The sequence below is a fragment of the Indicator indicator genome, chromosome 10, assembly GCF_027791375.1.
Source record: "Indicator indicator isolate 239-I01 chromosome 10, UM_Iind_1.1, whole genome shotgun sequence".
NCBI classification, from domain to species: Eukaryota; Metazoa; Chordata; class Aves; order Piciformes; family Indicatoridae; genus Indicator; species Indicator indicator.
This window is the reverse complement of record NC_072019.1, coordinates 4,288,777-4,301,853: the sequence shown is the minus strand read 5'-3', so window position 1 is coordinate 4,301,853 and position 13,077 is coordinate 4,288,777. Positions and strand designations below refer to the sequence as shown.

Sequence of the window (13,077 nt, the reverse complement as noted above, 5' to 3'; positions counted from 1 at the left end):
TAAAAAAAAAAATTTTTTTAGTCTTCATATCACAGCAAACAAGATTGTTTGGATTTAAGAGTTTTGGTAAGACTTTTCACTCATGAAAGTACCTGAATAAGAAGCAGCGTGAGATTTTACACACTATTCTGGGAGCAGCCTCAGACAGGAATGTTTTGGGTTTTTCTGCTTTGATCTTAACAACTGCTGATTATCCTCTGCCTCTTACTGTGGTATCTACCCATTCCTGCCTCATGGCTCGGAGGGAAATCCTTAAAATCCTGTGACTCTGAAATGGTGATAGGAGGAAGTAAAGGTATATACTTTACACCTCCTCCTTTTTTTAATGCAAACATAAAGCAGGCCCTGATCAGATTCATAAATAAGAATGCTTTCTTAGGTTTATGTGTGTTTACACTATTAACATTTGTATTGTTAGCACTGACATTAAAAGCTGACACTGCAGCTTTCAGTGCTATCAAAATCTTAATGTACTAAGAGACTTTACTTGCAGTGATTTTTTTTTTCAGAAAATTCAGTTACAAAACACCCGTGATGCTGCTTATATTGCTGTATATTGAATAATTTGATTAATCAGCTGCTAGCTGCCGACGTTCGATGCAAATATGATGTGCTCCTATTACTTTCTATAACTTCAACATTTACCTTTATCTCAGGAAGAACTTATTACAGGGTAACTTTAGACAAAGTTTCCAATCTTTTTTCCAGAGTCTAAATGCAGATTTCAGATGATACTATAAAAAGACTCAGAATGGTCCACTAACACCATATTTAAAGAGATAATGGGGATTTTATTCTACAAATAATTTTGCAGATGAGTAATTTATCTGAGTTAACATTCTAGTTCTCTTTGCAAATAAGCAGCATGATATAATTGTGGTATATTTTATATGCAGGCATACTCAAAAATGTAGCTATTTTTTGAATCTGTTCTTACTTGTTGTTGAGGTCACTGATATAATCTGGAAAGAACTGAAAGGCAGTACAGGATTTGGTCTTTTTTTTTTTTTTTCCTCCTAAGAAGTAAATAAAAGCCCATGGCAAGGGGGTTGGAACTAGATGATCCTTGAGGTCCCTTCCAACCCTTACAATTCTATGGTTCTAAGCAAAGTCATTTGCTCTTCTAAGGATTTTATGCTGGCACTGGGTAATCCATGGAAATACTACATATGAATGATATCTCTTATTACTCTTTGCTTAAAGACATGCTGATTTTGTTAATGAGCAAATCTAGAATTAATCCAAGGTGTGTTCAAGTAATTTGCAGGTTGGATTAAAATTTGTAATTTGTTACTTAAACGTAGTTTCTTTTCAGAAAATACATTCTGCCTGAAAGCAGAGGCTTTGTCTTGATATATTCAAATGGCCAGCTTAAATACTATAAAATAGGGTTGGCTTGCAAATAAATTTTAAAATAGGTTATAAACACATGGTGAATATAAGTGACAGAAGCACTTTCTGAAGACTTTTACATTTTATTTCCATTTGCAGTTCTGTTCTTTTTCCTCGCAATCTGCCTGTATTTTTCAGGATTCTGCATATAGATTGCAAGAATCAGTAACATGTTGCACTGTTAACTTAGATCCTGGAAACACATTGTTCAGAAATGTGAAAATATTCATAGAAACTCACTGAAGTGAATGCTTTGGGGTTTTTTTTTTGTTTATTTTTTGTTTGTGTTTAGCTTGTTTTGTCTAATAATGGAGTCATTAGAAGCAAGCTGTTAAAGGAATTTTGATCAACCATGTATACCATTTGCCTACTTGCATTACTTCTTTTTTCTGTCCTCACAAAACCCTTGTCTATTTAAATTTCTGAAATAATTAAGTGGTGTGCATACATCTCTAATATATATGCACAAATATATATTTTTCGTGTAGAATTAGGAAATAGGTTTTCCTAATTTCAGCTTTTAAAAAAAATCAGAAAGTAAAGATGTCTGCACCTTCTCCGTTTGCTTCAGCATCTTTGTGTTTTCACTTTTTGAAATGTATTGTGATGCTCAGGAGACCATTCAAATATAAAATTAATTCTTCTAATTAACGTTTTAGATCCTTTAGTGCTAAGTTTTTCATTGCCAAACAGTTGAAAACCACAAACGCTGTAGGCAATGCACTGTGGTGTTATCAAATAAATGCTCAAGGTACAGCTTATAATGTTGAAAAATAGAAAAATAAATTGACCTTGATGAAGTGTGTCTTCTTTTGTCTGTTCCCAGGAAAGTTTATTTCAGGTATTTCTACTGCTGAAATGATTAGAGTTAACAGCTTTTTCCCTCCATTTTATTTTACAGGGTCTCTTCATCTTCCTGATATATGGGGTGTACAACACAGAGGTAAGTCTGCTTGGAGTATCTCAAGGCTGACAGAGTGAATGAGAGAAATGACAGGTTTCTTATCTTGATAACTGAGGGACAAAGTTGGCTTTCCATATGAGTGTCCTACTGCCCTTCATGCTTGGACTAGCTTATATGCATCCCAGCTTACCATTAAACATAGACACCCTGAATAAAGGGACAGACTCATTTCTCATAGGCATTGACTAATATTTTACTGCTGCTTTAAGTTTTTGTGAATTCCTGGTCTTTCTTTTTAACACTTAGCTAAACCTGATGGTCCTAAACTTTCATAATTTGATTTACATTTTTAAATTACCTGTTAGTTTACATGGTATTTAAAGGAAATTTAATCATTGTAAGAAATTTCACTTCAAATATTTTAGTATAGAAATTGCATCAAGTACCTTTTTTTTTTTTTTTACATCAATGAGATATTTTTAATATGTTACAATCTGATTGAAGGCTCTGTACCAGTTAGGCCTATGGGAAGTGATTGATCTTTACAGCTTGAACTGTCATAATTTTTTTTTTTTTACAAGTTAAGCAGAAAACTAAGGAATTTATCCACCTTGTTCCATTACTTCCATTATGTTAATGATAAAAATTAGTATGTTACATTTCAAGTTTGTAAGCTCAGGTTCCTCTGCAATTCACATTTTAATAGAAGTTGGAATTCAGCAGTAAAATTCTAAAGAAAAAAAAAACCTGCAAAGTCAAAAGAAATGAAGCAGAATTCTATTTGGATTTTATTAGCATCCAAGAGAGCCCACCCTATTAGGAAAATAGTCTCCTGATAACTTTTGCACACAGAAAAAAGCTATTTTAAAATAACAACTTTTAGCTCATTTCCATTCTATGAATTATTTCCATACATTGCAAGTGAACACTAGGCATTACTAGTAGCGTAGGGTTTGGGATAACAGTGTGCTACAGGCTGTTCCCCTTGGGTTCCACTGCTTGAAGTGGAAGAGGTTGTGGCTTAACCCCAGCCAGCAAACGAGCACCACACAGCCACTTGCTCACTCCACACCCAGTGGAATTGGGAAGGAGTCTTAAAAAAAAAAACAAAAAAATAACAAAACAAGTAAAACTAACGGGTTGGAGTTGTTATTAACAACACTATTATAATGAAAATTAATATAACAATGAGAAATAAAACCCAAGAAAAATCAAATGAGGTGGAATGCAACTGCTCCCCACCCACTGACTGATGCTGAAGCCTCACTTCCCAATTTGTATACCAGGCATGACATCGTAGGATATGGAACATCCCTTTAGCTAGCTTAGGTCATTCATCCACACTGGTTACGCTCCCTCCCAGCTTCTCCTGCACCTGCTCCCTGGCAGAGGCATGGAAAACTGAGAAGTCCTTAACTTAGGATAAGCACTGCTTAGCAACAACTAAACCATGTGTGTTACCTACATCTTTCTCACACCAAGCCCAGAACACAGCGCCGCACCAACTACTGGGGTGGAAGTTCACTCCTTGTCGAAACCAGGACCTAAGCTGAGAGGTAGGGGCACTGGCTAGCCTGCAGTTAACCTACCCGTGCTGTGTTCTCAGCTGGGAAGAGGTTGAATCACGAGGTCATAGTTCCCACCTGCTATGTGGTGACGATTTCCAGTGCAATGTGCACGAGTGGGGTGTGCATAATGTGCCCAACTGCTCCACCAAGGCATTTATTCGTGGTATCTGAATTCTTGTAATCGGTTTATTAGCTTAGTTGTGTTCCATTCAAATAATGTTAATCTTTTGAGATAAATGTAGCAGCAAGCATAACGCAATCTGGCTCTGTTACAAACGTGTTATGTTCTAGCGTCTCCCTACCTGGAGCTATTTTAATAAGCTACGGTCCTGCATGGGAGGCGCACAGACCTGAGGTGTTTTATAACGTGCTCGGGCAGGGTAATGCCGCTAGCAGCGCGCGGCGGCACCTGTGATTTTAATTATAGGGGCGAGTCTCTCCTGCAGGGGGAGAGGGTGGCGTTGGCCCGGTCCCGTTAGCTGGCAGGCGGCAGCTCAGCATGGCTGGCAGCGCTGGTGACCGGTACCGCACTCTACCGGGCGGTCAGCGCCACTCGTGGAAGCGTCACGCTCCTAGGTGGCATACTCGATTCGTAGCAACGCGGCGGCAAGCTGGGAGCGCGTGTTCGGGACGGCGCTCGGCGCTGCCCGGGGCTCCCGCCCTGGCTGTGCGGAGGGGCCGGGAGCCCGCGGAAGCGGAGGCCAGCCCAGCGCAACACGGCGGCGGGCGCTGCGGGGCGCAGGTTCGGGCCTGGCCCTCCACGGTGGCGCCCACCAACATGGCTCTACCGACCCCACCGCCTTCCCCCCCCACCTCCTTAGCCCCACGCGATCGCAGCGACGGGCTGGGGGGCGGGCGGGAGCCGGTGGCGCCTGCGCGCTGCCCTGCCGCTGGCTGCCCGTCCGGCCGGGCTGTACCCAGCGTGCTGCGCGCCGCGCATGTGCAGTGCGGGGCCCAAGGGCTGCTAATTCCATTGTGGAGCGGACGCGGCGTTATTTTTAACTGGAGGCGGCGGCGGGAGCCGTAAGTGCAGCCCGGGCCGGGGGCCACCCGTCGGCGCGGGTGGGGGTGGCGGCGATGCGCCCGCGCGGCGGGTGCGGGGCCGCCACGGGAGCCAGCCGCTGAGCGGGAGCCCGCCAGCGAAGCAGCGAGCGGTGTCCGGCGGGCGGCGGGTCCCGCAGCCCCTCTGGGCCGCGCCTCCTCTCCGGCCCGCCTTCCCGGGGGATGAAACTCGGCAGCGGCTTCCTCGGCGGCGGTGGTGGCAGCGGCAGCAGCAAGAGGGCAGCGGCCATGGAGCCCACCTTCCCCCCCAGCATGGTTATGTTCAACCACCGCCTGCCTCCGGTTACCAGCTTCACCCGGGCGGCCGCGCCCCCCCCGGCGGCCCAGCACCCCCCGCAGTGCGTGTTACCTCCGGCCTCCGCCGCCGCTTCCTCCACGGCGGCCGCCGAGCCCCCGGCGCCTCCTCCCCCTCAGGACATGACTTTCAAGAAGGAGCCGTCGGGGGCTTTCCCCTCCGCGCCCTCCTCCTCGCAGAGGAGCCCCTGGGGCTTTTTGCAGTCTCTAGTGAGCATCAAGCAAGAGAAGCCCAGCGAGCAGGAGGAGGATGAGCAGCCGCGGCACCATCACCACTACGGGGGGCTCTTCGGAGGAGCGGGGGAGGAGAGACCCCCTGGCCTAGGGAGCGGCAGCGGGGAAGGTACGGGCCAGAGTGTGATCCAGGACCTTTCCCTTCTTCACCACCTGCACCAGCATCCCCACCGAGACCTGTTACTGAGTGGCAGAGGCGAGGGCGCCCCTGGGAGCTCGAGTGAGCCAAAGCATGATGCCCAGGTCAAGAAGGCAAAGAGGCCAAAGCCAGAAACTCAGGGAATCAAAGCCAAGCGGAAGTCAAGTGCTTCATCCAAACCCCCCCTGGTGGGAGACGCAGAAGGTGCCGTTGCGTCCCCCAATCAGAAACCTCACGTCTGCGAACACTGCAGCGCTGCCTTCAGGAGCTCCTACCACTTGCGCAGACATGTGCTCATTCACACGGGGGAGAGGCCTTTCCAGTGCAGCCAGTGCAGCATGGGCTTTATTCAGAAGTACTTGCTGCAGAGACACGAGAAGATCCACAGTAGGGAGAAGCCTTTTGGGTGTGACCAATGCAGTATGAAGTTCATCCAGAAGTACCACATGGAAAGACACAAGAGGACGCATAGCGGAGAAAAGCCATACAAATGTGACACTTGTCAGCAGTATTTTTCAAGGACTGATAGACTGTTGAAGCACAGAAGAACATGTGGTGAAGCCATAGGTAAAGCAGGAGCTGGAATGGAGCCTGGATCATCAAATAACATGGGTAGCTTGGCTGCGTTGTCTCAGGGAAATACAAGTTCCTCAAGGAGAAAAAGCAAAACAAAAAGTACATCCACTGAAAACAAAGGAAATAAGTGTAGCAGCAAAGTAACTGAATCTCCAGTTACAAGTAATGTGGCCATGCCAAATTATGCAGTTGATATTCCTATTGTGTCTTCCAGTGGTGGTCTAGTTGGCACAGGTGTAGAAGAACTCCAGAAGAAGGTGCCAAAATTGATCCTGAAAAAAGCAAGCAGAAAACAGGCAGACAAAAACTACCTTAATTTTGTATCACCACTGCCAGATATTCTGGGGCAAAAACCACTGTCTGGGAAACACAGCAGCTCTCTAGGCCTAGTAGCCAATGCTGGTGTTGAAACTATTGGCCTTCTCCAAAGTACAGGTGGTAAACCAGGTCAAATAAGTAGCAATTATGATGATGCCATGCAGTTTTCAAAGAAAAGAAGATACTTACAAACTGCAAGCAGTAACAGTGCCTTTTCAATTAATGTCGGACACATGACTTCCCAGCAGTCAGTCATCCAGTCTGCAGGTGTTAGTGTTATGGATAATGAAGCTCCATTATCGCTCATTGATTCAGCATCTTTAAATAGTGAAATAAAGTCTTGCCATGACAAGTCTGGTATTCCCGATGAAGTCTTGCAGAGCCTTTTGGACCAGTACTCTCACAAATCAGAAGGCCAGAAAGAAGATCCTTTCAGTATAACTGAACAGCGTGTGGATTTGCACACCTCAGGAGAACATTCAGAAATGGTTCAGGAAGAAAACTTGAGCCCTAACTCTCAAACAGTTTCAAATGATAAGGCGAGCATGTTGCAAGAATACTCAAAATACCTCCAACAAGCCTTTGAAAGAACAACCAATAGCACTGGTTTTGCTTTTGGACCCAGTTTTCAATTTGTTAGCTTGTCTTCAAGTCTCCATAACCACACTCTGTTCCAAGACAAACAGATATACACTACATCTCCACTTGAGTGTGGCTTCAGCCAATCTGTTACCTCAGTATTGCCAACTGCATTGCCAAAACCTCCATTTGGGATGTTGCTTGGATCTCAACCGGGCTTTTATTTGTCTGCTTTGGAGGCGACGCATCAACAGTTGACTCCTTCTCAAGAGCTGGATGATCTCATTGATCCACAGAAGAACTTAGAGACTTCATCTACCTACCAGTCAACATCTCAGAAAATGACTGGACAGAAGGAACAGAAAAACTTGGAATCCTCAACAAGCTTTCAGATACCATCTCAGGAGTTAACTAGCCAGATAGATCCTCAGAAGGATATAGAGCCTAGAGCAACCTATCAGATCGAGAACTTTGCACAAGCGTTTGGTTCTCAGTTTAAGTCGGGCAGCAGGGTGCCAATGACTTTTATCGCTAACTCTAATGGAGAAGTGGACCATAGAGTAAGGACTTCAGTGTCAGATTTCTCAGGGTATACAAATATGATGTCTGATGTAAGTGAGCCATGTAGTACACGAGTTAAAACCCCAACCAGCCAGAGTTACAGGTAAGGTCCTGACTGTGACCGGCTGTGGGGTCTTCTTAATGTAATTTTGTTTTACTTTGACAACACTGCCATTGGAATGTTTCTACACAGTCCTAATAAGAATAATGTAACATGCCCTTTCAATGCAACTTTTCATATTTAGTTTACTTTGTTAGCGTGATTTTTTTTTAAAGATCTGTTTATTATGGTTTTTAATCAAAAATCAATAGATTAAAATAGTGGTTTTGTTCAAGTGACAATGTTTAGCAATCAAATTTACATTATATAGATTGTCAGGGAATAGCCCAAAAGTTTTAAAATGCAAAAAAATTAACTTTGTTCCTAGGACTAAGGTTTATTCTAATTGCTTTACTCTCAGGAAAAGTGTAACGAAGCATGGGAATTCTATGCACCACTAAGTGTATTGGAACTTCCAATTTACAGATAGTGACAAATATATCTCAGCTTTTTGAGGAAGGGATCTGCAATGTTTCAAATTGCTGTCTCTTAGGTCTGGGCAGATCTGAAAGAATTTTGCTACCTAATTCTCTTTTTTTTTTTTTTTTTTTTTTTTAAAGTAGTCCTGTTCTTCCAGGTGATGCTCATTCCAGGCAGGTGGAGCAAATGTTCTTGGGTCTACATGAAGAGCCCAGAATGGTAGCTTTAATACACACAATCATGTTCCCAGAACTCCTGTGTAAGACTGTAATTCCTTGAAGAGATTCTGTTGACACAAACCATGAGAACAAAACGTGTACGTTTGGTTCATGTCATTAGAACCCTGACTTGAAATTACAGTCGTCATCCAGCTAGACTTTTGGGATACATTATTTATTATACATGGTTAGAAAAGTTGGTCTCTTGCTTTTACCCATTTCTGTGTTCTTTTAGTGTATAATGTTCCCTCTCTTCTGTGCTCTAGACTTCATTTTGGGGTTTCCCCCCCTTAATTTACACCTTTTCTTATCCTTCTCCCTTATTCACTCTCTCATCCCAACTTAATAGGTAGCATTTGAAGATTTACATTCCAGGAAAGTTCTTGTGTTATTACAGACTCTCTGATGTCTTATGGCATCAGATGATGAACAATAAACACCCACGTTTTTTAGAATTGTGTCAAAGGTTTCCATGTATGATAAGAAATAATATACTCCCAATTGTACATACTAAGGCCCCTGTCCTGCATCAGGATCAGCTCATGTGGACCCCCGTTCCCAGCAGTGTACCAGTGATGTCACTGGAGGATATAGGGGTTTGCAGCAGTTCGCTATTGCAGGCTTTTAGGGCCTAAGGCTGCAATTCCATCAAAGGCTTCTGATGATGACATCAACTACTAAAAGTAAAACTTGAGTGGCTTGTTAATATCAACAGAACTTTTCTTTGGAATTATTGCCTTACTTTATGTATATTTTGTGGTACATTATTTATTATATGTGAATCCTGATTAATGCCTGTGGAGCCACAGAAACCTGCTAGAAGTACTGGTGGCCATTCAAAGCTGCTGAGAGGCAGTGGCACTGCTCTGAACCACTTTTTTGCAAATGTATTTTTTGATTAGTTTTTTAATGTAATTTTGGTGATGTTTATGCTGATGGTTTTTTATGTACTCTTGGTGATGTTTCAGTCTTACGTGCTTTTCTGGTGTCAGGAAGGTACCAGTGGTTGTTTGCAGTCTTATTGTGTAATCAGCCTATTACAGGCTTCCATGTATAATAAAGTTATTAACATTGTGCAAGTGTAAAACACTTCTGTTATGAAAGTGGTGTATTATTAAATGAATTGTTACAAAAATCCTGGGTGATTTCTCCCATTGTCCCTCACCACTAAAAACTGGATCCTGAGCCCACTTGTAATCTCTTTTGCTAGGTGAACTATCTTTTCTACTTTTTTTTTCTTTTCTTACTAATCTAAAGTTTGCTCTCATAGAATCCATATAACTCCATTAACTTTTTCTTTATACTTATTATATATTTCACCCTATTTCAGTTTTTAAAAGCAAACAACTGTTCTCTAAAGACAGAACCCAGCCTGTTATTGGGGATCAAATAGTCCTTGACCACTCTTGACTCTTTCAGTACCTTTTCTTTTGTATTACAGAGGTTTATAATTTACATTCTTTATACTGTGTGTAGTAGAAGTTACATATGTATTGTCTGGCTGTTTGCTTTAACTTAATACTAATAAAACCCATTATTCACACAATCATAAAGATATCACTTATATTATCTAGTCACTTTGGAGAACCTGTTAGGAAACATTATGAGATGAAATTTTGAGACAGAGTAGTATAATTTCTTGGCATGTTTTCAGCATGTTTTCTTCCTTCAGTTTCTCTTTGGGTCAGATAATCTGAATGCACTATTTTAAAAATTGGAGCTTGCTCTCAAACCTCTAGCTTCCAAGGCAAAATCTAGCATTTCCTTAAGCTAAAGTGTTTGTACAACCTCATCTTTTTAAATCCGTGTCTTTTCGTAATATGCTTTTGGTTAAAAAAAAAAAAAATCCATAAATTGCTTACTGTTAACTTGAGAGACATTTTGTAACTGCTGGAAATCCAGAATGACATATAATATCATGCAATTTTGTTCAAAGTAAAGATTTTTGGAAAGTCCTCTACCTTCTTTTTACTTCTCTCTTCCCCGTCTCCTTCCCTTCCTTGCAACTTAACACATTTTAAGGAAAGCCTAATCAAAATAATAAAGCAACATACTTGAAAGCATTTTTGGTAATCTTAAAGATAGTTTGTGGTCCTTAATCTGTGTTTTTTCTTTAGTTTTGCATGTGATTAGGAGAGTAGCAATGCTGAAATTCAAAATCATTGAAAAGTAGTGAATTGAAAAATCATACAAATTTGAATCAAGGCAGAGAAAAATTGGCTGAAGAGCAAGTGAGGACGAAAACTTTCTAAAGTAAATATGTAATACGTTAAATGTTTAAAATTCACAACATTGCTAGCAATCATTTCAAAATCTGAGGGGAAGATGTTGGAGTTCTGTATGTTCATTCTGCAGCTCAGTGATTGTGCAGAAGTTCTGAAATAGAAATAGACCTCATTTGTTACAGAGGTAAAATTTATTTTTCTTTAAATAATGTTGGTTGAGGATATGCTAAAATGTGGAGAAATCAGCGTATTGCTTTGCCTGCTGAGTATTTTAAAGAACTACATAAGTAGTAGTAAGTCTAACACTCATTTAAGGATGTGGCAGTGAGATAGAGAATAAGGAAAACAAAATGACCCTTGAATTTTCTTTTTTGTTGTTTTAAAAAGAATTGTGGGAGGAGAATGGTAACCTCTTTTCTGTCACTGACAGGAGAAATCAATATACATGATGATAGAAAATTGTACATAAACTGCTTTATTTCTTATGTATCCTCATGTAACCTATTTTTGCTTTGGGAACAAGTGCAGTATGGTACCTGGAACTGGGAACACATCTCTGTGCTCCAAGCCAACAGAAGCGCGTGTCTGACCTGCCTGCAGATGATCTAGGAAGAGCTAGCTGAAGTTTGTAGTAGTTCCTGAATTGTTTAAATTGGACACAGATGTGTGGCTGGTGGGTGAAATTTTAGAGTGAAAAACGGGTGAAATGAAAGGGGATGAAAACAATGTGGAAATAATGGTGTGAAACGAGATCGCAATGCCAAGTTTATGGACTACTGATGAAGAAAAGATGCTCAATGCCTCCTGGGGACCTTGAGAAGATACTGAAATAATTCAGTGTATTCCATTAGTGTTTTTTCTTTTTTGTTGTTTTCAGCTGTTTGGTCTCCTTGTGCCCCCAGTATTGTATGCATGAAAACAGTGTATTTGTCCAAATTATGCAGCTTTTTTCCCCTCCCCCAACATCAGTGTTGTTTAGGTGAAGTTGTGACTGTGGAAATGTTTGTTACACTTGAGAAGATATGTGAGAGTGTGTGAGTTACTACCTCATTGTTTTTTGTTGTATGCATTGAAGGGAGTCAGATGAGCTTAGATTGGAAAATTCTGGCTTTAGCTCCCCCTGACTTAGAAGCTTTAATCATCTGGGCTGGAATTTTCCAGACTTTGTCTCACACTCCACACACTCTCTGGGAGACTTCTGCAAAAATTGCTCACGTATTTTCTAAAATAAGATTAAGGAAGACAACTTTCTTGTTCCACTGGTCTTTTCATCCTAGGGTTATTTAAAAACAAATAGGAAATACCCTCCCTCAGGCTAGGACTTCAGTCTAGGTGGATGGGTATCCCCAGTTGAATCACTCTTCTTGAAAATCTGATCATAATCAATTAGGAGTTCTGGAAAATGCTTTTATATTCAGAGGTTTGAAGGCTTGGTGGTTATGTCTCCAAAGATGACCCTTCCAGGATAATGGATCAGGCTATTGGAATTGTTTTGGTATGTTAGTCCAAGTGCCAGTTCTGTCTAATGTGTCCTATATGTGGGTATATGTTTTATATTATCAGACTGAAATTTGTATTATGGTTTCTTATATGAGAAGTCTTTCCTTTTAATATTCTTCTAAGGTGATTTTTTTTTTGTGCAATTTTTGGTTTGATTTTTGTGGTGTGGGTTTTTTGTTTGTTTTGCTTTGTTTTGTTTTACAAACACTTCAAATAAGGTGCAGAATTGTACCTAGCATTTGAAACGCAGGGTATATACCCTGTTCTTTACCAAATGAACAACTAGGATATGCTTTGTTACCCACATTGTTCAAAACATATTTCTTGTGTCTCCTTCTTCACTTGCAGTTAAAACCTAGATTTATTTCAGTATTGTTTGCTTGCACATGGACAGTAATGTTTGGCTACATTACAAATGAAAATATTTTGTTCATACCCTTATATTAAAATTTTGTGGGGTTTATAGATGCTTTTGGATGCCCAGTTTCATTTTCACACCTGTGATCTGGAGGGAAAGCTGCTGAAATTTCATCTCTTCAGTACTGATTGAAGTTGAGTTCCTTGCTCGAAAACCTCTGCTGTTTCAAACTCTGCATGGAGAGACAGTCAATGTGGAATAGCTGACTGTCTAGAATCAAGTAGAAGCTGTGGGGCAGGCTAAAGTGACAACTTTCTAAGGTGGTATTCAGGAGCTTCAGTCACTGGGTCATCTTTTCCTTTGTATTCACTGTAAATTTGACATCTGCAACAAGCTAAATGAGGTTCTGCAGATAACAGCCTCATTAAGCATAGTCTTGCTTCCTTCTCTGATAGTTGTCATCCTGTTTTGGATACAAATAGCACAGCAGCACTGCTTGGAAAAAATCCTGTGTCATCATGTAATCTGTCATAGTGCATGTACAAGGTGGGGTGAATTGAGGGTTAACAGAAAAAAATCATTCTGGTTTTGTTTTGTTTTGTTTTTTTTAACTTAAGAGTCATACAACT

The 13,077-nt window shown here is 41.2% G+C and overlaps 1 protein-coding gene across 1 annotated transcript; it reads left to right on the top strand.

The window, feature by feature from the left end:
- The first annotated feature begins 5,088 nt into the window (after positions 1-5,088).
- Positions 5,089-7,734, top strand: ZNF281 (zinc finger protein 281). The gene has a single exon (XM_054384465.1). The coding sequence runs from the start codon at positions 5,089-5,091 to the stop codon at positions 7,732-7,734; it is 2,646 nt and encodes an 881-aa protein (XP_054240440.1).
- Positions 7,735-13,077: the final 5,343 nt, after the last annotated feature.